Source organism: Heteronotia binoei, chromosome 14, assembly GCF_032191835.1.
Source record: "Heteronotia binoei isolate CCM8104 ecotype False Entrance Well chromosome 14, APGP_CSIRO_Hbin_v1, whole genome shotgun sequence".
NCBI lineage: Eukaryota > Metazoa > Chordata > Lepidosauria > Squamata > Gekkonidae > Heteronotia > Heteronotia binoei.
The window spans coordinates 27,958,551-27,986,166 of record NC_083236.1 but is presented as its reverse complement, the minus strand read 5'-3'; the positions used below and the strand labels follow the sequence as shown (position 1 = coordinate 27,986,166).

The window sequence follows — 27,616 nt, the reverse complement described above, 5'->3', positions numbered from 1 at the left end:
ACATGTTGAGGTGTCATTTGGGATGTGGAATGGCACGCTATAGCCTGATCTTGTCAGGGTTGGTACTTGGAAGGGAGAACACCAAGGAAGACTCTGCAGAGGAAAGTAATGGCAAACCACCTCTCCTTAATTGCTGCCTTGAAAACCCTGCAGGGCTGCCATAAGTTGGCTGCAACTTGACAGCTCATGTCACGTGACTGATCCTAATAAGAGATGATTATGTGGAGTGTTTTCTTAGATTTCAGCCCATCCAAGCTATTTCAAACCGACAAGGAAAATTTCTCAGCTGGTCTACTGGGGCACTTGGCACTAAATTCCAGCATACCAGGACGTGGCACTTACACAACCCATTTCTTGGAATGGCCACAATGTGTTTATGCCAGTGTGCCTGACACAATGGACCAGGATACATATGTACGTTTAGGCACCACAGCAGAACAATATATACATGTAGAATGATCCATGATTGAAGCCCTCAACAGGAAGCCACAGAGGTCTTGCTTTAGTTAGCCGGAGGACAATGGCACAGCCCAGACACTGCCCTCTAACACTTAACTAGAGACATCCACAAAATAAAGAATAAATTAAAAAGCGCTACGCTCGGAATCACGGAACTGTTTTCAACAAGCCACAATCCAACAGCACAATCTTTTGCTGGGACCGAAGGCTTCCCAATCGCAGCACAGCCCATCCTGTGTAGTAGTTCTCCACTGCGGGAGCCCTGCTCAGTCTGGGAGCAGCTGCTCCAGCTCTTCGTCCTTGAGGCAGTTGGTTGTAACGATGTGATCGAGCAGCTGGTTGTACCGTTCACGGTCCTGCATGAAGTGGGGGATCCGGGTCTTGTCCAGTACCCCAAATTTCTTGAGGTGATCAATGTCTTCATAGGAGACCTGACACACAAAAAAGGAGCCCGACAAGTTTGCTCATGGGTTTTGGTCATGTTTCAACCAGAACAGAAGCTTACAATCACTTAAGGGGGGGGGGGGGCGTTGTGTGTAAAATTACCTTTGCAAAGACAGGCAATCTTTGCATAACAAGACAGCTAGTATGCTGTAATCTTGGGTAATGTTTTCATAATTTAAAAAATTCTTGCTCAGCAGGTCTGGTTCCAGACACTATGGCCCTATTCACACAGCGTGTTGAGTCCGTGTTAAACTGACCCACTTCTGTTCCGAATATCTTTGTTCCGGATATTATAGATCAGACTGCCATACTGCAATTCGAATCATTCCGCGATGAAACAGTCTTCTGCCATCCACATGACGGCACCATGCAGTTATTTTTTTTCTCCACTAGTATGCGCATGCGCAGTATGTGCATGTGCACATTGTGCGCATGCACATTGGTTAAAAATGTGGTTATGCGCATATCGCTAAGTAGTAAAAAAATTGTGGTGGCAGCACTGCCCTCCCCCAATAGCAACCGTATATGTACCTGCCTCTTCCATGGCAACAGCCACAACCTCCTTGGTTCTGGCAGCTGCATGTACAGCAGCCTAGGCCTTCCACATGACTTGTCATGAGCCCTCTGAGACAGTGGGCCCTTAACAATTCACTGACAGTGTCAATTGCTGAAGCCAGGCTGGCTGTCCAGCCCCCAAACCTGTCTGGAGATCTTGGCCTAAGTCTCTATCTTGCTTCCTAATCTACATAGAAGGCCCTTGTGAGGTGAAAATGGAAAGGCGACCCTGAGGTCTGTGAGGACAGGTGGGATTTAAAAATAACCAAACCAAACACAATTCCTTAATTGGAGTGGCTTGTTGAGATCACAAGATTTGGTTTTCCTTGGCCCAAACTGGATCTTTTCAGAGGGAAGGAACCAAAGCAAGGAACTGATTGCATGTGCAAAGCCCAGTTTCAATTGTCAGTTAACAAGTATCTCTAGAATTAGGGAAAGCCATCTCCCTAAGGTGTTCACTACAGATTACACAAAAACACACAGAGTAAACATTCCATCGTTCCTTGACTTATTTGCATCCACATTCAGAAGAATCAACCTCAGCCTCTGAATACTAGTACAAGAAGGCAACTTCAGGGAAGGCCTCAGCCTCTATGCTCTGTCATTGCCCCTCCAGAGTAATTAGTTGGCCATTTTGTGAGAGGTAGGAGACAGGACTAAATGGACCACAGGTCTGATCCAGCAGAGCTCTAGTTATGCGTTTGAGAGCTGCTTTTGCTAAGAAAGAACTTTTGTGATGGATTCAGACTGCAAAAACTGGTGTGGGGAAGAAGCATATAAACAGACATCAGGAAGTTGCCCTAGGCTGCTGTACATGCAACATGGGAAGGGACGGTGGCTCACTGGTAGAGCATCTGCTTGGTAAGCAGAAGGTCCCAGGTTCAATCCCTGGCATCTCCAAAAAAGGGTCTAGGCAAATAGGTGTGAGACCCTGGAGAGCCGCTGCCAATCTGAGTAGACAATACTGACTTTGATGGACCAAGGGTCTGATTCAGTATAAGGCAGCTTCATATGTTCACTTTCCCACCCTAAGCTGTCTCCTTGCCTTGGTCGTCTGTCTGTCCCCAACCTGGGAGGACATCTGGCCACATTCAAGAAAATAAGGGAGGGAGAAGACTTGCACACTCAAGATAATCAGCAACGAGCTCACCTTCCCCAGAGCAGCCAACAAGTGGAAGTCAATAGTTTGCCGGTGTCTCAGGATGCGCAGAATTCCATCCAGGTATACTTGATCTTTACTGAAGCTTCCTGAAATGTGAAGAACCAGCAATAATATCACAACAAGATGATGCTCTGGAATGAGCAAGGAGCAGTGCAGCGGGAGACCCAAGCTCACTGAACAAAACTCAAGCCCAGGAGCACCAACAAAATTTTCCCGGATATAAGCATTTGTGGAGTTCACTTTGGGCTTTTGGGTCAGTCACTCACCCTCTCAGCCTGATTTACCTCACGAGGTTGTTGTGGACTGGGGAGAGAACCATGTAAGCTGCCCTGGGTTTACTGGAGGGAGAGCAGGATAAAAATGTATTTAAACCCTTTTAGTTTCACTGTTGGATCCCTCAGAAGCAACTGAGGTTCCACTGAACACAGATTCTGTTGGTCAGAGATTCATGAGGACCATATTTTTCTTTTCTAAAATAATCTGCTTTTAAGCACACTGATGACTTGGATGAGCAATGAGGAAGAGGATGGGAACCTTTTTTTAAAAAAAAAAAAATTTGCATTGCCTTTCTTTTTGAAATTCAAAGTAGATTACAAGATCTAAATTAATGAAATTGAATAGTATGAGATCTAATAAGCAATGCAGTAGGACCAGGACTGGGAAAAATTAATGCAAAAAAGTATCATACATGCTATGCAGAAAATGGATTTATAAAAATAGAAAACAACACAGTAAAAGCACAATATACATACAGCAAATAGATAATATAGAGCAGGGGTGGCCAAACTGTGGCTTGAGAGCCACATGTGGCTCTTTTGGACATATTGTGTGGCTCTTGAAGCCCCCACCACCTTGTTGGCCAGATTGGAGAAGGCATTTTTTTCTTTAAATCATTTATCCAAGCCAAGCCAGCTGGTGGCTTGGAGAATGCATTTACAGTTGCTTTTTTCCCACCTCTCCTTCCCTTCTACCTCCCCCATCTATTTACTTTTCTTCTTTCCTTCCTTCTCTCAAACATCTGATGTTCATGTCTTGCAGCTCTCAGACATCTGGCATTTATTCTATCTGGCTCTTACATTAAGCAAGTTTGGCCACCCGATATAGAGCACACACAGTGACAGACTGTAGTCCTTTCTCTTTATAAAAACACCTTTCTAAACTGTTCCTTTTTTAAAAAAAGCTTTTTATTTATTAAAATGAAATTGAGGGGAAATTGAGGGGGAAATACAGAAAAAAGAGAAGCAAAAGAAAACGGAAAAAAAGAATCAGATGAATGTATCCTTAAAGAACTTATAAAATTTTCTCCATGACAAAGCCAAATACAATCACTTAATACTAAATCTAATACTAAATCTAAATACTAATACACCAAATCATATATTCTTCTCTACTGTTTACAATTCTCCTTATTCATCAAAACTGCAAATCATCAAATCACTTTTTTTCATTTCCATGCAGAAAGTCAATAAGGGGCTTTCAACGAAATTAATGGAATTTTATTAATGTGCTAAGAAAGAAAGTAACTAATTTTTGACTAATCAATTAGAGGGAGAATTAGGGTGGGTTTTGATATTAATTAAACTTGATCAAATTATAGTGAGTCAGATAACCAGGGGACTGAAGGTGGAGGGTGGGCTAGGGATTTAGGCTGTAAATTGAGACAATCCAGCTAGGTGGGTGAGGCCATCCTACTATTAATAAGATCATACCGAGGCGTAGGTGTGGATGCCCGGCCAGGGGAGTCCAGTGCTCCTGGGGAGGGGAAGGTATGACGGTGGGAATAGACAGAAGTGCAAGGGAAGGAGGTGGAGACAAAACAGTGCTTGGCCCCCTTCCAGTCTACTTCCCATCCCAACGGTGACAGGTAGTGGGGCCAGGAGGAATTGCCCGCTCCCGTCATTGGTGTTATGCAACGCCAGTCCGTAAATAATAAGACCGAGATCCTCAGGGAATTCCTGCTTCGGCAGGATGTGGACCTGGCTTGCGTGACCAAGACCTGGGTGCGAGAGGGGGAGACGGTGACTCTCTCCCAGATGACCCCCCCGGGTTACTCGGTCTTTCACCAATCACGGACCAGCGGGCAGGGGGGAGGGGTGGCATTATTCATATGGGAGGGTTACTCCTTCCGGGCTCTCCCGGTCCCAATGATCGATGGTATTGAATGTGCCGGTCTGGTATGGGATGTCGGAGAGGGGTTGGCGATCTGGCTGGTGTACCGTCCGCCTAACGCACCAGCCAGCCCCTTACCATCCCTGATGGAGGCGGTGACGGGCTGGGCGTTGGAGTACCCAGGGCTTATGGTCCTGGGTAACTTCAATGTCCATGCTGACGACGTGGCCTCCAATTGGGCAATGGGTCTAGTGTCTTCCATGGCGACACTGGGACTCTCTCAATTTGTTATGACTCCTATGCATTAGGCAGGGCACATGCGAGATTTGATCTTTGCATCCAGGATTCGGGTGAATGATATCGCGGTGGAGGCGGTACCATGGTTGGATCATCTAGCCCTCAAGGCCCATATGGAGACGCTGCCTCAACCCTGTATGGGCAGGGAGCCTATTTTGGCTCGCCTGCGGAGCCTGATGGACCCGAAACGGTTCCAAATAGCCCTACTGGATCCCTGGCCCCCTGGCGACTCCCTTGATGTCCTGGTTGATGCCTGGCAAGATCGGCTATCAAGGGCGATCAATCAGATTGCACCCCGACGCCCTCTGCACCCTCGTGTGAGGCTGGCCCCATGGTATACCTTGGAGCTACGTCAGCTGAAACAAGGGCTCAGACGACTAGAGAGGCAGTGGCGGCGCACTCGTGACGAAGCGACGAGAACATCCTATAGAACGTTTATGAGGTCTTATGAGATGGCAGTCAAGGCCACGAAGAAAGATTACTTCGCGGCCAGGATTGCGTCTGCAAATTCATGCCCGGCACAATTGTTTAGAATAATTGGACACTTAACTACACTGCCTCAAGGCAGACCAAATGTTAGAGAATTAGAAATAGGCTGTGAGGCTTTTGCGAAATTTTTTGCAGAAAAAAATCACGTCGCTCCGCCAGGACTTGCCCATCACATTGGATACAGTACATGAACTGGAGGCTCCGTGCCTGTCTTCTGGTTTAGTTCTGGATCACTTCGACCCACTCAGCCTGGAGGAAGTTGACAGAATTCTCTCCTCTGCACGCCCAACAACTTGCTATCTGGACCCATGCCCCTCTTGGCTAATTAAATCTTGCCTGAGGGAGCTTAGATGTCCTTTACAGGACATCATAAATAGATCCCTCTTGGAGGGGCATTTTCCAACACCCTTGAAAGAGGCTATGGTCCGCCCCCTCCTGAAAAAAAGTACAGCAGATCCGGCCGAATTGGCAAATTACCGACCGGTCTCTAATTTACCGTTTTTAGGTAAAATTATCGAAAGGGCAGTGGCGTTGCAGTTGCAGTGTTTTCTGGATGACGCTTCCATCCTAGACCCTTGCCAGTTCGGCTTTCATCCAGGTCACGGGACGAAGACAGTGCTGGTCGCCTTGGCAGATGACCTCCAGCGGCATCTGGATCAATGTGGTGTGGCGGTGCTGATGCTGTTAGATCTGTCGGCTGCGTTTGACCCGGTCGACCATCGGCTACTGACTCGCCGCCTCGCCGACGTAGGGGTTAGGGGGTCGGCTTTACAATGGCTCTCCTCCTTCCTCGAGGGTCGGGGACAAAGGGTGGCAATCAGGGGTGAGCTGTCCCAGAGGCGCACACTAGATGGTAGGGTGCCTCAGGGAGCAGTTCTCTCACCGATGCTATTTAATATCTATATGCGCCCCCTTGCCCAGATTGCCCGGAGGCACGGGCTTGGGTGTCACCAATATGCAGATGACACCCAGCTCTATCTGCTAATGGATGGCCGGCCTGACTGCGTCCCAGGGAATTTGGACCTGGCACTGCAGGCCATGGCAACTTGGCTAAGGCTGAGTGGGTTGAAGCTGAATCCAGCGAAGACAGAAGTCCTTTGCGTGGGTCAGGGCGCTTTGGGGAGGGAAATACCTCTCCCGGTTTTTGATGGGGCACCGCTGAAAGCGGCGCACCAGGTCAAGAGCTTGGGAGTTCTACTGGAGCCTTCACTTTCAATGGAGGCCCAGATAGCAGCCACTGCTAAGTCAGCCTTTTTTCACCTAAGGCGGGCAAGGCAGTTGGCCCCCTTCCTAGAGCGTCAGGACCTAGCAACAGTGATTCATGCAACGGTCACCTCGAGATTGGATTACTGTAATGCCCTCTACATGGGGCTGCCTCTGTGCCAAACCCAGAAGCTGCAGCTGGTGCAGAACGCGGCAGATAGGCTATTATTGGGGGTCCCAAAATGGGAGCACATACAGCCAGGGCTGCGCGGACTGCACTGGTTGCCAGTTACATGCCGGATTTGTTACAAAGTGCTGGTTATTACCTTTAAAGCCCTATATGGCCGAGGACCTGCCTACCTGAGAAACCGTCTTTCCCCATATGAACCCCAAAGAGCACTGAGGTCAGCAGGGAAGAACCAACTGACCCTCCCCGGGCCGAAGGAGGCAAAACTACAGAGCACTCGCATGCGGGCCTTCTCTATTGTAGCTCCACACCTATGGAACCAGCTCCCAGAAGAAGTGCGGGCCCTGAGGGACTTTGAACAGTTTTGCAGGGCCTGCAAGACCATCCTCTTTGGGATGGCCTTCACCGATTAAAAGATAGAGAGACTGCTTAAGTGATTTTTACCATCTGTTGAAATAGCACCAGAATGTTAATTTTAGTAATTTTAGAATCTTAATTAAACTGTTAAACTAGCTATTGCTTTTAAATATTTATTGTATAATTTACTGTATTTGATTTGATGTTGTCAGCCGCCCTGAGCCTGCTTCGGCGGGGAGGGCGGGATATAAATAAAATGATTGATTGAACGAAGAAGAAAAGTAGATAATGTCTTTTCTTTAATCAAAGAAGTAAGCTTGGTCCTTTCTGAACAATCCCATTGTACAGCTGCCCTATCACTTTGTACAGCTGCCCTATCTGAACAACTCTTGTTTATATGATTTTACTCATTCTGAAGGGTGCCAGCCGCCAGGAACATTTCCTGGGCAAGCCCCACTGCACAAGAACATATAAACACTCTTCAAAGATGCCACTTAGCTAGAAATCAATCCTGTTTCTCCCATCAAGGACAGAAAGCCAAGGAAGGCATCTAAGCTCTGTGGCTTGATGACAGAGGAACTGTTTAAAAACAAGACGCGGCTTTAGAGTCACAAGGGCTGGACGTATGAATGGTGATCCCAAAAATCAACCGCTGCTCAATACTCCCAAATCTACCTCCCCAGGGTGGGCTGCATGCCATTACCTGGCTTGGAAGTGTCTGTCTGTCCTCGCTTGGCCCGCACGCAATACTCCCACCGCACTCCTACATCCTGCACATAGCGGTCCAGGTCTTGGAAGAGTTCACAGAAGGACATGTGGCTGGCCTGGTAGATGGTGTAGTAGAGCAGGGCTGCCCTCCACAGGAAGGGCTGCTTACGGAAGAGGACGCTGTGCAAGCTCGCCAGCCCTTCCTCAGTTGGGTTAGCAGGTTTAAGGCCATACTGTTTGCGGCCTTCCAAGCTGTGCCAGGGCTGATGGGCATTGTTGACACCACGGATGTAGTGAGTACCTAAGGGGGGAGGGGAAAGATTCACATTATTCCAACTCTGTTCCTCCTTGCTGAGTGTCTTCTCTTCAAATTTGTCTCCTTCTCCCAGGAAAGAATGAAAGCGCAACAGAAACTAGGCTATGTATTGCTATGGTTTGAGGGATAGGACACAGACTTCACTTTCTAGAGAATTCCAGGTTTTAATATCAACCAGTTCTCTAATGCTTATGGCTGCAATGATCCTCTTGAAGCACAAGAGCAATGCTGGCTGGTCTCAGATGCCAGAGAGGTTGGGTTGCCAGGTCTGAGGATTACACTGGCGGGGGAGGGACTTGCTGGGAGAGGGGGCAGAGCACTGCAGTGTGGTGACTTCACACAGAAGTGACATCATCATGTTGGTAATGCTTTGCCTTTTGGGCAAAACACTATGGTAAAATCGCTCTCAAACCATAGAGTTTTGCCCAAAAAAACCAGAGCATCACTATGCGATGTTGCGGACGTGATGCTGTCACTTCCACCTGATGTCAACATGTTGCATTTGGGGACAGGATTTCCCCCATCCCTCTAACCAGCTGGATACTGAGCAAGAGCCTGAAAATCCAGGGGATCCCCTGCCCCAACTGAGGAATGGTATCCCTACGGAGATTAAGAACCCCCATGGGCCAAGGATGTTCCTCCCCCTAACTGGTAAAAACCTGAATAAATTATGCAAAATGACAAGCACAATTAAATAAATTATGCAAACCTGCTTATTCTACAGGGATGGGCTCATTTCAGCTATCCAACATGTAGAATATATACAGACCTGATTATATCCGATAGCACCTTAGAGATCAACAAGATTTTTCAGGGCCTGAGAACTTGAGAACTCTCAGAAGTTCATACCCCAAAAGTCTTGTTGGACTCTAAGACATTCCCGGACATAAGACTTGCTGTTCTACCTACAAACCAACAGGCTGCCCTCTGAACCTGTTCATTACAGTGCATCCACCACTCAGGGGAGAATGAAGATGGATTCCCCTGCCCCAGCAATTGTTATACCTTGACTGCTAAGAGGAGTAAAGAGGTGCACTGGTTTTATGGTGAGGGAATGGTTTTTTCATATCATGTGGCAGTGTGGTAGTGCTTTCCCTGAGGCACCATGGCATGCTCTCATTCATTCTTGGAAATATTCCTTTCCTATACTCCATTCTCTGAAAGCACATTTGTATCATCAACTCATTCTAAACTTTAATGTGCACTCTTACTGTGAGAATTCAGTCCTCCCAAGCCTTCACTGGTGGCCCATTCCAAATCACTGGCATCAAAGTAAATAGAAGAAGGGGAAAATATATTTAAATGACCAACACTGGAGCCGAAAAGATTTGAGAGGAGGGGGGGAAATCAACAACTACATGTACGAAAAAACCCAACCGGTTTGGAAGTATTAGAAGCTCAAAAATTTATCAAACTGAAAGTTTAATATACAAAACACAATTTGGCTATGACTGGTGTAACCCTTTTCCGGTGTAAGCAGGGTGGATCCTATCCTTCTGTTCCTACTTAGCTTGATCAGCGTTTTAAAGCCTTCCTCCAGCATTCAATTTAAGCAGCTTTTTTAAATCAAAAGGTTTTCATCAGTGACGGTACAATATGCTTACAAATGCATAAATAGAATTTGAAAACTACTACTATTTGACAAATATCAGAGTTAAATCCGGATCCGGAAACTGCAGCTGGTGCAGAATGCAGCAGCCTGGCTGTTACTGGGGCTCTCCATGCGGGAACACATACAGCCGGGGCTGTGGGAGCTGCACCGGCTGCCGGTGGTGTACCGTATTCGCTACAACGTACTGCTCATTACCCTTAAAGCCCTATATGGCCGAGGACCTGTCTACCTTAGGGACCATCTCTTCCCACATGTTCCCCAGAGGGTACTTAGATCTAGAACACAAAACCTTCTATCGATCCCCGGGCCGGGGGAGGGAGATACAGCTTTTTCAATTGGCGCCCCCTATTGGTGGAACCAACTGCTGGAGGAGGTCAGAGCCTTGCCGGACCTCGCCCAATTCTGCAAGGCCTGCACGACAACACTATTCCAGCTAGCCTTTAATTAAACTGCCGATATAGTGACACTGAGAACACCTAAGAGCTCGGAATACCATCAAAAACTAATCTGATATTAGCACCAAACTGTTTTTTATTGTTCTAAGCTGTTTTAATTGTTGGAACTGTTCTATTGATGTTTACTGTAGTTTATTGTTTCTATTGTTGTGAGCCGCCCTGAGCCTGCTTCAGCGGGGAGGACGGGATATAAATCCAATAAACCTAAACCTAAAAAGGCTCATGTGAGAAAGACTGCTGGCCTCTACCCAGTGAAACAGCCAACAAAAAAACCTTACAGAATAGCCCCAGCAGATAGTACTCTTATGGTTTCTTAAAAATGAAGAAAACCCTAAAATTATCTAGAGAAATCTTATTTATAGCTCCAGTGTGAAATAGAAGGGAAGATTCTCATAGCCCTGTGCCTTTAGAGCCGAGAACTGCATACCTTCACACCTATACTGAGATAGGGCTTTTTGAAAATTATTAAGAAAAGGGAAGAATGTACAAATTACACAATGTTACATAAATCCATTGTCAAGCAATTCTCAAATACTTACACAAAACCTATAACATCAACCATTGCTAACATCCGGTAGAGTAACATCAGTAATTTCTAACATCCTTCAAAAGTATCTCATAATCACTATTTGAAATGTTTCTTCCAGTTTCACTGTATTCCAACACTTATAAATAAACACCATATTTGGACATGGAGGACCTGGGGACGCATTTCCCCTCTTTTCAGCTGTTCACAAACTGCTCCATAATCACGACCAGCCAACATACCGAGATAAAATGCAACTTCTAGAAGACCTAACTGTGTATCTGAAGAAGTATCCAGGCACATGAAAGCTTCCACCCAGAATTAAGAAGAAGAAGATAGATATTGGATTTAAATGTTGTGGGTCTTAAAAGTGCCACTGGGCTCAAACTTTGTGAAACATACCGTTGCTCTAGTCTATACCCATTGATTTCATTGGAGTCACGCTGCTTTGGATTGTGCTGTAAAAAGGTGTAGATGGCTCAAAGCCTCCACTGAAGCAAACCATCTCTCTGTGTGGTCCCAGGACAGGACATCCCTCCAACTTGGGGATCCTCACCTATTTCGTGACGCAACATGCCTTCCAGCCAGTTCTGCCGGGCTCCAGAAAGGTTGATGGCTAGAGTTGGCCGACTGTTCTCCACCATCATCACAGCTTGGGAAAGCAGATCTTCAGTGAGCTGAACCACGACCTGGAAAGAGACAAAGTGGGGTGCTGCTATCATGCCTGTTAAAACAGCCCTCCTGAATTTCCCTAGCTCTTTTGTTTCGATATTCTTGGGCTCAGGGTATACTGGATATAGAGAAGGTATGTCAGCCAAGAATGTCCTAATGTTGATCACCAAAAGAAGAGAACTGTGTGAAAAACCTGACAAAAGCTTTAAAAGGTGTATGGATCAGTGTGTGGCCACATAGGCAGACCTCTTGGGGAGGGGGATCAGTGAATGCCCTTTCAACTTTCTCCAGATCAAACATGCAGTGTCAAACATGCCGTTCGGGTGCCGAATCAGGCCCCCGGAGGGCTCCTGTCATCTGCTTCCTTCTCCCTATATCTTGCTTCCTTCTGCATAACAGCTTGCTTTGCAAGGCTTGCTCAATTGTTCAGGAGCTACAGAGCAAAACCTCTATTTTCTCCATTGGCTGAGGCTCCTCCCCCCCCCCCCCAGTTCCCTGGGGAAGGAAGGAAAGAGCCAGAGCCAGTTCCCTGGATCCTATGGGAGAAAGAAAAAGAAAGCATCCTTAAGACCAATGAGTGCTAACGTTTTAAGTTTAAAAAAATATATATTTGTGTTTGTCTGTGTTCCTTATAAAATTTATATCTCTGCTACCTAATCTTAAATAGGTACACACATGGCCTGATTTGACATGGCTCGGCCCCTCAAGGTCTCGTTTATGTCAGATCCGGCCTTCATAACAATAGAGTTCGACATCCCTGTTCTAGATGGTGCAAATCTGTCAGCTACAGAGCTCCCTTGCCTACTTACCAGGGCATGCCCAGACAGTCCTGGAAGACCTTGCTGTGCACATCACCAGAATCTGCTATAGCTCAGAGAGATATTCAAAAGGCCTCATCAGTCTCATGTGTTGTGCACAAAATACTGCCACAGAAGTTTTGAGAGAATATAGGGGAGAAGAACCAGTGTGGTTTAGTGGTTAGTTTTGGAGTAGGCTCTAGGAGATCCAGGTTTGAATTCCCACTCAGAACCCTGCCAGGGGGACTCTTAACCAGTCACAGTCTCCCATCTTAACCTACTTCACAGGGTTGTTGTAAGGATAAAATGAAGAAGAAAAAATTATGTCAGCCACACAGAGACCTCGTTGGGGAGAAACCTGGGGTATGAATGAAGTAAATGAAATAAATAATAAGAAATGACCTGACGTCAAAGTCTGACCACGGGGGGGTGGGGGGTGGGGATCACCTTTGTATTCAAGGCTGAAATGAAAAAATAGTATGATCCCAAGAAGCTGCTGGGGACAGCAATGTTTTAATGTGTGCCAGATTCCTCTGAAGCCCTATAAGGGATCCTGGGAGGCATCATGCAACACAAGCTTGCCAGAGAGCACCCATCTCAGGCTGGACTCACACTCACCTCTCCAGAACACCCTTCCTTTTGCATGTACTTCCGGATGATGGACCAGATCTGGCATTTGCTGAGCAGCTTCCCACCATTTGTTGCCTCAAAGCTCTCGTAGGTTCCGTACTTCTCCAGGACAGCATTAATGATTCCGATCGCCTGTAGTATGCACACACACAAATACACGCTGTGCATACACACATGCACAAGTATGCACAGAGCAGACTTCTGTCCACCCATTCCCCCCTTTCCCAGCTTCATGGGAGCCTCGTAACTATCAAAATCTGGGTGGATTGGGGTGTTAAGCAGTCCTGGAGCAAGCTGAGCCAAGAAGCCCCTGCAGGGCCAGGAGAGCTGCAAGGCCTGCATGGCTCAGACCTGGGCCGTAGCAATGACATCCGTAGGGCAAGCCTACACCCACTGACACTATTACTCTGCTCTGGGTCTGAGCAGACTGAGCATTGTTGGCTGCACAGGGATTAATTGTTCTTGTTTCTGCCCAGCAGTGGCTCACCAGAAAATTTTCTGGGAACTTAAAGGGCCCATCCACCCTGGAATTGTCACAACCTATGTCATGTCACGACTTCGTAGGAGCTTTAAAGCACCTGGTGTGGCATCAATATTGCACTATCCAGCCTTGCTAGGGTTGCCAAGCACCAGGTAGACTGGAGTTTGCCCAGCATTACAACTCATCTCCTACAGAGATCAGTTCCCCTAGAGGGAAAATGGCAGCTTCAGAGGCTGGGTTTTTATGCTTATCACATCTATGCTGAGCTTCCTCCTCTCCCCAAACTCCATTTTGCTCCCAAGCAATGTTCCCTCTAAGCTGCAGAGTCTTGCGAGCAAAAATTCTACTTTGTGAGCTACTGGCATTAAAGTTGCGAGCTTCTGCATAAAACATTGTGCTCTGGAGCCATCCATTCAGAGCTAAGACAAAAATCTGTGAGCTGGAGGCTAAAAATCTGTGAGCTAGTCCACGCTAACTCAGCTTAGAGGGAACACTGCTCCCACAAGCCTCCAGGAATTTCTTAACCTGGAGTCAGCAACCCTTAAGCCCCACCCAGCACATTGTACCACTCGTTTTTATTTATTTATTGCTGCTGGGAGCATGTCTAAGCATTCATGGGTTCGAAAGATTTCCCAAACCAAGTTTGAGGCCAAGAGGCATATATTCCTCCAGTAGTTCTGTTTCTACTCTCGTTCCCACACTCTGCATCCAAACCCTGCCCTGATGGCCAAATCAGTAAAGTGTGGATACTGGCATCTCCTTTTAAGGAACTACATATCCCGTGGGCAGGCACTGACCCATAGTGCAGCAGAAAGTTGCATGGGTACCACTGTAGGAGGTTTGGGAACAGAGACAAGGGGGGTGGTCCATGTGTGCTGCCATGTGACTTCCCAAGAAAGTTTGGAAGTGACATGGGGTAATGCTAGGAGTCATGAGAAACTTTATGGTTTTACCACAGAGTTTCTGGTGACTCCTAGAGCTACTTTATGTCATTTTCAGGTTTTCCCTGGAAATGACATAGTGATGTGTGCAATACCAACTTTTTTTCTCTCCCACCATTGGTTGGAGTGGTGGCAGGCAAGGATGGTTACTAGCTGAAGGTTTGGTAGGCCTAGGAAAGCAGTCACTCTCTGCCACATCTATCAGCTGCAAAGAGAGCCCAGAATAGCTGCTCCAGAGGGAAGGTTTGGGTTCTCCAGGCTGAACCAACAAGAGCGGTTCCTGCCCAGTTTCTGAGCTCCCAGAAGCATCTAGTGGCCCCTGACGAAAGCAAAACAATAGACAAGAAGATTTTTTTTCAGAAGGGCCTGGAGATTTCTTCACTCTCTCTCCAGCCAGCCCACTGTCACTTTTGCAGGGTCAGGACTAAAAAAAGAAACAACCACTTTGCAGCTGGAGAAGGAACAGCCAAGTAAGGCCTCTCTCGGATTAATATAAATATGACTGAGGATGGCATCATGTCATTACACAGCAGCGCACAAGGCCGTTCATGACATTTTATTCAAGATTTAGGAAATTTTTTTCAGACCGTATACTGCCACACTCCAAAATGGGAGCATCAATGGCCTACCTCACAGGATTGTTGCAAGAATGAACACTTCCAGAACACATGAAAAATACAAGCCTTCCAGAAGTACAGTGTGGCTCAATTACACGTAGGCCATGAGCCAGCGGATCACAAGGGTTGTTCTTAATGTGTTGATTTTTGTTGTAATCTGCCTTGAGCCTCAGCATGAAAGGTGGACTATAAATGAAGTTAATTAATTAGTCAATCTCATGGCAGAGATGTGAGATCCAAGGTTGCCTTAAGCAAGCCACCATCGTTCAACCTCAGCCTTCCTGACTGTGATATGGAGATAATACTGATCGCAGATGCAAAACCCCAGCTGCCAGCGGGACCTAGAATATTAGTCCTGGCTTCTAGAGCTGCCAAAAAGGACAGAAAGGAAGCACACAGCTTTGTCCTCTTGATGCACACAGCACCGGCTCTAGGGCGCCCCCCCCCCCGCCACTGTCTGCCTTCCCCGGCGCTGCAATGCAGCACTACGCTCCATCACCTTCCCCCCATCAGAGTGCACTGCACCGAGGCTGGGCCCTACCAGCTTTGATGCGGGCAGCGCGCCATCTAATGCTTTGAAGCATGCGTGGGAGAAGGCTTCTCCTCCTCCTTCCTGGAACTGGAAGTGAGGGGGAGCGAAGCCTTCTCCTGTGCAAGCTTCAAAGCATTAGATGGCACATTGGCCGCATTGAAGCTGGTAGGGCCTAATCTCAGCATGCTCCTCTGAATGCGCCGGGAGGGAGGCAGGAAAAGCACAAGGGAAAGGAGGAGGTGGGCAACGGTGGTGGCAGTGGGGGGGAGGCGGACAGGCAAACTAGGAGGTTGTTGTGGGCACTGGGGGGGGAGCCCAATTTGGTACCCCCCCTCCTAGGCCAGGGGTGGCCAATGGTAGCTCTCCAGATGTTTTTTGCCTACAACTCCCATCAGCCCCAGCCATTGGTCATGCTGGCTGAGGCTGATGGGAGTTGTAGGCAAAAAACATCTGGAGAGCTACCATTGGCCACCCCAGCGAGCCTAGGCAACCGCCAAGTTTGCTTAGTGGGCGAGCCGGCCCTAGATGCACACATTGGGCTTGGTTGCCACACTGAACCCTAGACAAATCCTGCAAAATTCTTGAAACTCTCCTGCGTTGCAGGGCTGTTGCTCCATGATGTCTGTGAAGCACTTCAAACTGCTTAGCTTATGCAATAAATGCTGCTCTCCTTGCTATGCTGACTGTCAGGGAGATATTCTGATTTTTGCCTTTCCTCACCCTAGGAAGGAGACAGTAATAGACCCCCCCCTTTCCTTCTCATAACAGGTGGGAAAGCAGGAGAAATAGATGGGGGAAAAGCTCATTCCAGCCTTCACTACTGAGGGTGAAATGTGTTTTTACCTGTGAAATAAATTGGCCAGAGGCCTCTTTGTACTTTTCTATAACTGCTTCAGGAAGCGGCTCTTCATATTGAAACTGAGGGTTATAGGAGTAACACGATTGGAAGAACTTCTCCCTCTCCGCCTCGATGTTCACAGGCCTCAGGGCGACCAACAAACAAGGGCTCTTCCTGCTACTAGGCCCCACGGCCTTGGCTTTGGGGAGGTGAGGTAGGGATGCAGCGCTGCGGATCTGACCTCGAGCCCGGTCTCTTCGATTCACCGCGCATGTGCTTTCACTCCGGCGCATCCAGCTGCAAGGACTTGGGAAGGTGGGGCAGAAGTTCAGTGGTGGTTTGGGCTCAGGGTTTCGGAGGCAGCTGGCTTTTGAGGGTGGCCGGGTGGTTCGTGCTGGGCTGGAAGAGTCTGACTCCAGGGAAAGGGAAGGGGACAAGAACGGATACAGCCGCAGTCCATTACACGGGGAGCCCTTCTTCCCACCTCTCCTCTGTGGCAGGCCGTTGCCAAAATCATTGGGATGCTGCTGTGGATAGGACTGCGGCCCCGAGTCCAGCACCATCTTGCTCTGTGAAAGCCCTCAGGGGGGTGTCATCAAGGCCAACTTTGGATTCTCATCTCCATAAGCAAAGAAAGAGAGACAGGCTTTAATCTCAGGGTATCCCTCCAAAGCCATCCCCAAAGTATGTTTTTGCTGCAAAAGAAACATTACTAGTTGCTACATATACAATTGATGCTATCTTATACTAACTCAGGCCATTGGTCCATCAAGGTAGTAGTATTGTCTACTCAGACAGCATTGTCTATTGAGTTGTCTACAGTATTGCATACTCCACAGTCTCATCTTTCACAGCATCTCCTATTTGATCCTTTAAACTGGAGATGCTGGGGACTGAACCTAGTGCCTTCTGCATGCCAAAAAGATGCTTTACCGCTGAGTCATGGGCACTCCCCTGTCTCAGAAAACAGGATACCAGATCTGCCAGCTTCCTCTTACATAAGGGGTACCTGTTGCTGGATACTGTGCTCTTTTTAAAGCAAGATGGTAGAGAGTGCTCAGTCTGGCCTAACAATTATTTCCCTCCCCACCCTCACTTTGCTCTGCACACTGGAAAATATGACCAGAAGCTAAGGCTGCCAAATCCAGCTTGGGAATTTCCCAGAGATTTGGGGGTGGAGCTCGGAAAGGGCAGAGTTTTGGAAGAGGAGACAGCTAACACAGCCGCTCCTTTGGGGCAATATATTATCTGCTAGTCTTTGAGATGCCACAAAACCCTTTCATTATTTTGGCTTCAGCAGAATGACACAGCTACCCTTCCGAAATTTATTAAAGGTTAGAGTAAATCAAACCACGGTTGTCAATCCCTGATGTAAAGTTGTCTTATTAAACACAGTGAGCCTTTCCCTTTTCAGGGGAGTAGGAGGGAGAGCAGGCAGTGAAATCCTAAACAAACTCTTGCTCTTCTAAATCCATGAGAAGGGTCTAATTCTGCTTAAGACTGACCTGTAGGGTTGCCAGCTTCCAAGTGGTGCCGGGAGATCTCCTGACAATCAAGTTCAGTTCCCCTGGAGAAAATGGCTGCTCTGAAAAGTGGACTTTATGGTAGGGGTGTCAAACATGCAGCCCCGGGGCCAAACCAGGCCCCTGAGCAACTGGCTACCATCTGCTTCCTCTCTCTAGCTTGCTTTGCTAGGCTTGCTCAATCACACAGGAGCTACAGAGCCAAGCCTCTGATTTCTCAATTGCTGAGGCTCCTCCCTTGGGGAGGAAGCGGGGAAGGGAGAGCTTGCTTTGCCAGGCTCTCTCAATTGCACAGCAGAGCTTCTGAGCCAAGTTTCTCTTCCTTCTATTGGCTGAGGCTCCTCCCCCTCCTGGTCCCCTGAGGAGGGAAGGAAAGAGCCAGAGCTTCCTTTGCCCAGTTCCCTGGATCACATGGGGGAGATACAAAGAAAGCACCTTTAAGACCAACAAGTGTTAATGTTTTAATCATGCTTTCTATTAAATTTCTAAAAAATCTTTAATTATGTTTGTCTGTGTCCTGTCTGAAATTATATATCTCCGCTACCTGGCATTACATTTTTTGACACACATGGCCCGGCCCGACAAGGTCTCATTTATGTCAAATCCGGCCCTCATAATGAATGAGTTCGACACCTTTGCTCTATGGCATTATACCTTGCTGAGGTTCCTCCCCTCCTCAAACTCTTTCCTCCTCAGACTCCACCCCCAAAAGCTCCAAGTATATCGCAACTCAGAGCTGTCAACCCTACTGACCTGTGACTCAGTGCTTGTCAAGGCAAAGCAGGATTTGAATGTTTGTCTACCGGTTGAATCTGGGCTCCAAAATCTACTCACATTATTTTAATAAATCACTAAAAATGGCTCTTTGTTATTATCCCTGCTGACTGAAACTCAGATCAGATGAAAGGAAGATCTCCTTCACATCTTTCCAATAAAGACCTTCAAGGTAGCTTGCCAAAACCTAAATCTATATAACAGTTAACAATACAAGAAAAATGACTTCATTAAGCAGGAAGGCAACTGAAAAATGGCAAACAATTGCCCACAGGAGCAGGCAATACTAGAAACAACTCAAATACTCAAAAGAACAAAAATGTTTCATAGTGGCACCTACAACCCCAGTATACAAAATGCTAATGCCTCTGTTGAGGGAGCTTCATAAAAATGGTATCACCACAAAAGAGGCCCCAGTTTTAGCTGCAACAGTTGAATGGAATCTCATCTCTCAGAAGGTGGGGCAATGAACAGGTGAAATCCATCCTCTCTACTCCCTACTTGTGAGATTTCCTCAGGCCTCTGACCTGCTATTAATAGCAATAAATGCTGCATGACTGCCCTTGGCTTTGATCCACCACTGCAGTCCTTGTGTTCTTGGAAAGAGTCAGATAAATTCCAGGTGAACAGGTCTGTCAGCCACTATTAACCAGGGTTCAGAGGCAATATATTTATTATTTATTTGCAAAATATATTTACCACCTTTCTCCCCTTACAAGAGCTGCCAAGGCAGCTAACCATTTAAAACATGCAAAATAATGTTACATTCTAAAACCATTAAGATGAAGCCCCTCTTCTCAAAACATATATAGTTAAAACAATGTTTAAAGAGTTTTTAAAACATTGTTAAAATACATACTAAACATAAAAACACTGGAAGGAGGGGTCACTGAGGGGATGCCAAATGAAACAAAGAAGGCTCCACCTGCTGCCAAAAGACAGTAGCAGAAGGGGACAGATGACTCTCCCTGGGAGAGAGCTCCAAAGCTTTGGTGCCATGGCCAAGAAGGCCCTCTCCTGGCTTGCCACTCCTGATCTCAGAAGGTGGGAGCAACCAAAGCACGGCCTACAAAAATTACTGTAATGGTTGGGAGAGTTCACGAGGAATTAGATTGTCCTGGCCTGTTGGTTCCAAACCACGTAGGGATTTGTAGGTAGGTCAAGACCAGCACCTTGAATTGAGCCTGGAAACAAAACGGATTCCAGTATAGATATATTGTATCCTCTGGAACAGGGGTGGCCAAACTTGCTTAACATAAGAGCCACATAAAATAAATGTTAGATGTTTGAGAGCCACAAGACATGAGTGTCAGAAGATGGAAGGAAGGAAGGAAGGAAGGAAGGAAGGAAGGAAGGAAGGAAGGAAGGAAGGAAGGAAGGAAGGAAGGAAGGAAGGAAGGAAGGAAGGAAGGAAGGAAGGAAGGCAAATAGATGGGGAGGTGGAAAGAAAGCAAATTTAAATGCATTCTCCAAGCCACAAGCTGGCTAGGCTTGGATAAGTGATTTAAAGAGAGAAATGCCCTCTCCAAGCTGGCTGAAAGGGTGGTGGGGGCTTCAAAAGCCACACAATAGGTATGAAAGAGCCACATGTGGCTCCTGAGCCATTGTGTGGCCACCCCTGCTCTGGAGGCTGGAGAAAAATAAGAGATGGTTACCTCCTTTGGGCCTGCTTCTGAGCTTCCCAGAGGTGTCTGGCTGATCAGTGACGGGAAAAGAATGTTGACCTAGATGGGCCCTTGGATTGAACCAGACAAGAAATCTTTACGTCATCACAATGGGCAGGGGGAGGGGTAGGAAGAGACAATGCAAGGAAACCACAGGAGTGCCAGCACATTAAACCACCTATTTTGGTAATACCAGCAACTGACATGCTGCCTGCAGCTTCAGCTGCTGTGTTGCAACAAATATTGGGGAGGGGGCAACAGTATCAATACAAGGCACAGAGGGAAGACTGACAGAAGTGAAGTGCCCCTGGTTTAGTAACCAGATGGTTAAGAAGCAGCTCTGATTACAGGCTGCATTTGTGGCTAAGAAACATGCCTGCAAAGAGGAAGTGGATTGCTTGGCAAAGGGCAAAAACCAGGAGCCACAAATCCAAAAGATGCTGAGAGTGTGATTCTCCTCTACCTGAAGGGAAACTTCCTAACATGCTACGAGGCATCCAAGATGTGGGAACCCATTCTAAACCATTTTGGGTCCACATCAGAGAGAAGAGAGGGCTATAAATAAATATCTAAGGTAAGTAAATCCAAAATGCCAAAAAGAACAGTATCTTTGTTTTAATATTTACTGGGCCAGAAACAGAATATATAAGCCACTATTCTGTGGTTAGCTAACATTTTCCTTACTTGGATAGTGTTTGAAATCTCACAACAAAAATCGCCAGACTTTTTTCTTTTTAGCAATGTTTTTCTTTTTTTTAATGTCAGCTGGGGATTTTGTTGTGGATTGTTGTTTTCATGATAGAACAAGAAGACTTGGATCAAGAAGACCTGGGTTCAAATTATCAATCAGCACTGCTACCCTCCCTCAGGCCAAACCGGCTCTTAGGGCTGCTATGATGCTGAATGGGGAAAAATCCCCACATATGTTGTTCTCTAGTACTTGAGGAAAAACAGAATGCTAACCAAATAAACACAAACAGACATGACAATCTCCCTTCTGGTGAATTACTTAAGACCCCCCTATACTAGAAAGAGATTGATAGGCTTATCTTCCTCTCAGTTTCAAGGTTTAAAAATATATATATATCCCACCTTCCCACTTTGGCAGGGTGCTCCAGGCAGCTAACAACCCATAAAAAGCCTAACCAAGCATCACAAAAGTCTAGCGCTTAAAAACCACATCACCATTTTTTTAAAAAAATGCTAACAGAACAAAATGCAAATCTATTTTGATACAGTGATTGTTAAAATCCACTTTTGTTCTTATTCTTAAGCAGTTTCTACAGTAGCAAACATTATTCTGGGTTTGTTTTTGTCTTTTAACACCACTGTGAATGAATGTAACCCCTGCAAAGACACTAAGCCCCAGCATCTTACATTGTTCATTGCGTCATTGCGCTTTATTATACACATTAATAATCGGAACACTTCATTCTATTTAAATATCCCTATCATTTGCTGAAACGCTTTGACGCTAGCGTTCATGTTATTATCATGTCTTTCACTATCTTTACTGAGAAGCCAACATTTAAAAATGCCAACAGAGCAAAAACGGAGCCGCAAACCCAGCAGACAGATGACGGAACAAAGACAGAAGCCAAAGGCCGTCCAGCTAGCCCTTTTTTTAAAAACCCACGTGGCGTCTCGGTCCTTCACTGAGGCCGGACGGTGTTCTTTGGCCACGAAGAGCCAGGCTCAGGGCGCCGGGAAAACAAGCGGGATGCTGAGGCCGCCGCTGCTGGACCAAGCTCCATCCCTGAGGCCGAGGCTCCGCCCCTCGCCTTACCTGTCTGGCTCCGCAGCTGCATCCGCAGAGTCTTCAAGCAGCATCCTTCACCCAGCGGCTGGGGAGGCACCTTTGCTCCCCGAGCATGCGTACTCGCGCGTCCAGAAGCGCCCTCCTCCGCTCCGTCCTCCTCGGGCCAATCAAAGTCTAACTTGAAGTGACTGCAGCCAGCTGGCCTCCCCTCTCTCGGTTCCCGGGGGCGGGGAATTATAGGCGACCCGCAGCCTTCCGGGCAAGGGGTGTGTAACGCGATCTGCCCCAAGCGCTGTTTGGATATCACTGAAGCGGAGTGCGCTTTACTCCCCAGAAATCCTGGCTGGGGCAGAGCAGGGACTCTCAAGTTGCTCTCCTGGTGGGCTGTAATAATCTTTCCCGGGAGCAAAGCCCACAGAATATACTGAGGCTGACTTCCGACGAGACGTGCACCGGATTTGCATTGTCTTGTCGCGGATGCATTGTCTGGAATTTGCACTGTCTTGCCTTTCAAACTGCAAAATGTCTGAAGCTGGGTCGCGGTAATTATCCATGCAGCCAGGCCTGTATAAATCCTTTTCTTTAAACAAGTGCGGTTAAGTCGGCCTTCCTTTTGGATCTCATTTTCTTTTGCTATCTCTTGCAGGCAGGAGCTGAAAAGCACCACTAGCTACAGAGATACTGACATTTTGTGACTGAATTCTATTTTCTTTCTTTTGGTATTTTTTCAAATATATGTGTATATGTCTGCACCTGGAAGTCATGACGACTTCAGGTGACTGATCCCTCACCTGTTGGGGGCCTGGAAGATATACAGGGCGGTGGCAGAATAAAACCTGCCCCTGTCCTCGGCTGGTATTTCAACAAGGTCTCCCATCCACGTACTTGCCATAGTTGACTCTGCTTTGCTCAAAATCTGATGAAATTAGGCTTGCTTGTGCTATCCACGTCAGGGCTATCATTACACTTTTATTTGCAGGCTCCGGGAATTTTGAAAAACCAGATGCATACAGTCCACACGCCTCTGCTCTTTCAAGCAGTAGGTAGAGGTATGCAAAAAGGCCCTGTGTGATTCATAATGGCGGGGGGGGGGGGGGGCAAGTAGTGATCTGTGAATCTTGTGTGGTGTAAGTACCAGGCCTTTATGATTTCCAGCAGCCCCTTCTCTCCAAGGCCTATGTTTTATGTGCATGTACATCATAAATAGCTGTCTTTTCCAGAGTGCTGTTTTTATGCCCTTGCTTGTGAATTGGTGAGGCATTTAAGAATAATAAAAGTTATAAACTATAAGGGTTGTTTTTTTTTCTGGGGGAAACATGGCAGAACGGAGTTCCGGAGCCTCTTTGTGAAAACAAAATTACTCCACTGATCTGTTGAGTAAAGTGGGTTATCAGGGAAACAGAAGCAATTTCTATGCCATGTTCAGGCCAGAAACTTAACTGCAATGTGTGGGTAAAGATGGGGGGGGGTGGGGGTGGAGGGAGCACATCATACGAAATCTTTTGGGCAGACATGATCTTATGCCATCTCCCAGGATTACAGAATTTTATAAACTAAGTTTTTAGTGAGATTCCCCATTTCTTATAATTAAGTATATTTGACTAGGAAAGCATTATATTTGCATGGGGTGCATTTTGCTAGGGGGCAACCTGATTAAAAGCAAAGCCTTAGGCTAGATTTAGTGTTAGGGTATCTCATAGGGAAAAGCCTCCTAAGAGCAGCAGTTTATTATTTGGGACGGTCCAAAGTTTATTTTGGGGCAAAAATTGCTTGCCAACCATAGTTCTCTGAAGAAAATAGTTTCAGAATGCAAACTCTAAGGTATACCATAGATTCTAGGTGAATCCATGCCCAAAGCCCCTCTCCATGGGCAAATTTCCTGGGATTTCCCAGGCTAAGGGTGGCAAGTTGGCAACCTTAGACGAAACTTTCTCGGTTCCTCATTCATAGGAATACTGGCATAGAAAACAGCAGGGCAAGCTGACTCTATGGCCCTGATGTATCACTACCAATGCTGGTGCAGTGCTGATAGGATGTATCACAGCCAATCTCTGAGATTCAGCATAGGGCTTAGGCACCATCTTAAGCCTTTCAAAGGCACCGCTTAAGCTTGAGGAACAAGCCTAAGCAAGTGTATTTAGAAGCAGGGGTAGAATTCTAGCAGGAACTCCTTTGCATATTTTTTATTTATTTATTTATCTGAGATTTATATCCCGCCCTTCCCACTAGGTGGCTCAGGGCAGCTTACAACATGTAAAACTAACATAAAATATAAAATTAAGCATTAAAATTAACTTCATAATTTATAGTTAAAAATCTAAACAATTATTATATACATAAACATTAAAATCATACAGCGGTCTTAAAGCTACACTCGATTCAAGTTCGATTTCAAATTCAGTATTCGGTGTTTAGTGTTCAATGCCGGTTAGCTGTGGGCCAGCCGGAAGAGGGCTGTCTTACAGGCCCTGTGGAATTGAGTAAGGTCCCGCAGGGCCCTTACCTCTTCCGGCAGCTGGTTCCACCAAGATGGGGCCATTACGGAGAAGGCCCTGTCCGTTGTAGCTTTCAAACAGGCTTCCTTTGGCCCGGGGACAACCAGGAGGTTTTGAGTTCCCGATCTCAGTGCTCGCTGGGGAACGTGTGGGAAGAGACGGTCCCTCAGGTAGGCAGGTCCTAGGCCATATAGGGCTTTAAAGGTAATAACCAGCACCTTGTACCGAACTCGGTAAGGTATTGGCAGCCAGTGCAGAGCCCGAAGTCCTGGCTGAATGTGCTCCCACCTTGGGAGCCCCAGTAACAGCCGGGCGGCGGCGTTCTGCACCAGCTGCAATTTCCGGGTTCGGCACAGGGGCAGCCCCATGTAGAGGGCATTGCAGTAGTCCAACCTCGAGGTGACCGTAGCATGGATCACTGTTGCTAGATCGTCGCGCTCCAGGAAGGGAGCCAGCTGCCTTGCCCGCCTAAGATGGAAAAATGCGGACTTGGCAGTGGCTGCTATCTGGGCCTCCATTGTTAAGGAAGGCTCCAGAAGTACCCCCAGGCTCCTGACTCTATGCGTCGCAGTCAGCGGCGCACCGTCAAAAACGGGGAGGGGTATTTCCCTTCCCGGACCCCGACAGCCCAAGCAAAGGACCTCTGTCTTCGCCGGATTTAGCCGCAGCCCGCTCTGCTTGAGCCACCCAGCCACAGCCTGTAGTGCCTGGTCCAGATTTTGTGAGGCGCAGACCGGCTGGTCGTCCATAAGCAGATAAAGCTGGGTGTCATCAGCATACTGGTGACAGCCCAGCCCGTACCTTCGGGCAATCTGGGCGAGGGGATGCATATAGATGTTAAATAACATCGGGAAAAGAACCGCACCCTGAGGCACCCCGCAATCAAGCGTGTGCCTACGGGACAGCTCATCCCCAATAGCGACCCTCTGTCCCCGACCTTCAAGGAAAGAGGAAAGCCATTGCAAGGCCAGCCCCTGAATCCCCGCATCGGCAAGGCGGCGGGCCAGCAGCCGATGGTCGACCGTATTGAACGCTGCCGATAGGTCCAACAGCATCAGTACCGCCGAGCTGCCCCGATCCAGATGCCGTTGCAGGTCATCTACTAGGGCGACCAGCACCGTCTCCGTCCCATGGCCCGGGCGAAAGCCGGACTGAAGGGGATCAAGGACGGAAGCGTCATCCAGGAAGGTCTGTAGCTGCATCGCCACTGCCCTCTCGATAAGTTTGCCCAAAAAGGGCAAATTCGAGACCGGCCGATAATGTGCCAATTGGGCCGGGTCTAATGATGTTTTTTTCAAGAGGGGACGGACCACCGCCTTCCGTGAGGCCACATATTAGGCCACATACCCCTGATGTAGCCAATCCTCCAAGAGCTTACAACAAAAGAGCCTTGTAACCTCTTGGAGGATTGGCTACATCAGGGTGTGTGTGGCCTAATATGCAAAGGAGCTTCTGCTAGAATTCCACCCCTGCTTAGAAGTCCAGTGTTACCAAGCTCTCAGAACAGTGCCTTTAGGACTGCAGTCTTGCTGTAGGAGTATTGAGAGTGACTTGTTTGAAAATGAAACTTCAGTTTGGAGACTGTAGTAGGAGAACAAACACAACCTTGGTCTTGGGAATCAATGATTTTGGAGTGGTCTAAAGTTGACTAGCAAGGGCAAAAACTCCAGTTCCTCATTCATAGGGCTACTGACATGGAAAGTGTACTTTTTGTGGGGGAGGCATTGTGCTTGGGTCAGACTCCATCATGGAACACTAGGAACGGGACAGTGTCCTAGTCCTTGAGGCTTATGCATTGGGGCAGTCCAAATCTGATTTCAGAGTGCAAAACATCCAATTCCTTAATTGCAACTATGTTGTCAAATGTATTAGATACAGAGGCATCATGGCTGAAAGTGATACGTGGAAATTTCCAAACTTTGGGCTGGAGATCATAGTGGGCCATCATAAAAAGAGGGAACTGTCTGTTGGACATCAGATGTATGATTTATTTTAACCAAAACTCGCTTAAAGAAGGAAGGTTTCATTATTACTTGGTATATTGATAAATGAAATGTACTACAAATGACAAAAAATATCTTGCCTGACCTGTGCCAAATTTTAAGCTGTGAACAGACTGATGTGATGTTGGGGCATCTTGAAGGGGTTTCGTTTGGCTGTTCTGGTTTGGCTTGACAGGTTGATTTCAGTGCAAAGCTATTATTCTTTATTCATTGTGGCATTACCAGTGATTGAGGTGGAGAATCACTTGCATGCAACTTGCACAAAACCAAACCCTAGCTAGACATGGCATTGGGGCATCTCCAAGTGAACAGTCTCCGAGTCACAGGGATGTATGATTTGTACTGGTCAAAACCTTAATTATTCATAAAGACTTTGCAAGGAAAACATTATTGGCACAAGGGTATTACACTTGGGAGCACATTGTACAAAATTAAGGCTTGAACTAGACGTGCTTCGGGGTGGGGTGGGGTCTTTCTTAATTGCAGGGGTGCATTAATTGGTCTGGTCTTATTCAGGGGTGCAAAAAACCCCACCATTGCCTTAATCATCTGCACTGGCCTCATAGATTTTGGGCCTCAAAAGTAAAGTTTTGGGCAGGAAACAATGCTAGGCATCTCAGGTCAGTCTCAATGAATCCTGGGAATTTTGGAGGGGTATATCCTGAGATGAGGGTCACAGTTGCTGTAGTGCCACTTCTGGGTGATTACCTGGAAGTGATGCCACAGATGCCCCTACACTATGATACTCTAGGAATTCCCCCAGTCTCGTTGGTAAAGACGATAGAGCTTGGAGAAACTCCTAAAGCAGAATGGGGGTAATGTCATTTTTTTCTCCTGCTGCTCACTTGATGAAGGATGGGCAACTGCTGGCAGGGGCAGGCGCTCACCTACCACAAGTGGGCACCTGGTAAGCCAGAGTGTAAATGAAGTAAATAAATCCCTCTTATGATCTTCCCCTTGCTAAACAGAATGTGGGGTTCCTTAAAAACAGTTTTTTCAACCAGAGGGTTT

The 27,616-nt window shown here is 47.1% G+C and overlaps 1 protein-coding gene across 2 annotated transcripts; it reads right to left on the bottom strand.

The window, feature by feature from the left end:
* Positions 1–466: 466 nt before the first annotated feature.
* Positions 467–22,244, bottom strand: MATCAP1 (microtubule associated tyrosine carboxypeptidase 1). 2 transcript variants are annotated; one of them, XM_060254263.1, is made up of 8 exons: positions 22,135–22,202; positions 18,664–18,722; positions 16,393–17,006; positions 12,967–13,110; positions 11,436–11,568; positions 7,966–8,271; positions 2,609–2,706; positions 467–890 (listed from the first exon to the last, which is right to left on the bottom strand). In XM_060254263.1, the coding sequence occupies exons 3-8, from the start codon at positions 16,948–16,950 to the stop codon at positions 726–728; spliced, it is 1,404 nt and encodes a 467-aa protein (XP_060110246.1). In that variant the 5' UTR covers positions 16,951–17,006; positions 18,664–18,722; positions 22,135–22,202; the 3' UTR covers positions 467–725. The 2 variants fall into 2 exon arrangements, with proteins under 2 accessions (XP_060110246.1, XP_060110245.1); XM_060254262.1 differs by lacking the exon at positions 18,664–18,722 and having other exon boundaries at positions 22,135–22,244.
* Positions 22,245–27,616: the final 5,372 nt, after the last annotated feature.

Coding starts and splice junctions, on each gene's coding strand:
- MATCAP1 (XM_060254262.1), bottom strand. CDS start 16,950: ATGGTGCTGGACTCGGGGCCGCAGTCCTATCCACAGCAGCATCCCAAT. Junction 13,111..16,392: donor CTGGCCAATTTATTTCACAG/GTAAAAACACAT, acceptor TGCATACTACAG/GCGATCGGAATCATTAATGC. Junction 2,707..7,965: donor GACAGACACTTCCAAGCCAG/GTAATGGCATGC, acceptor TTCACATTTCAG/GAAGCTTCAGTAAAGATCAA.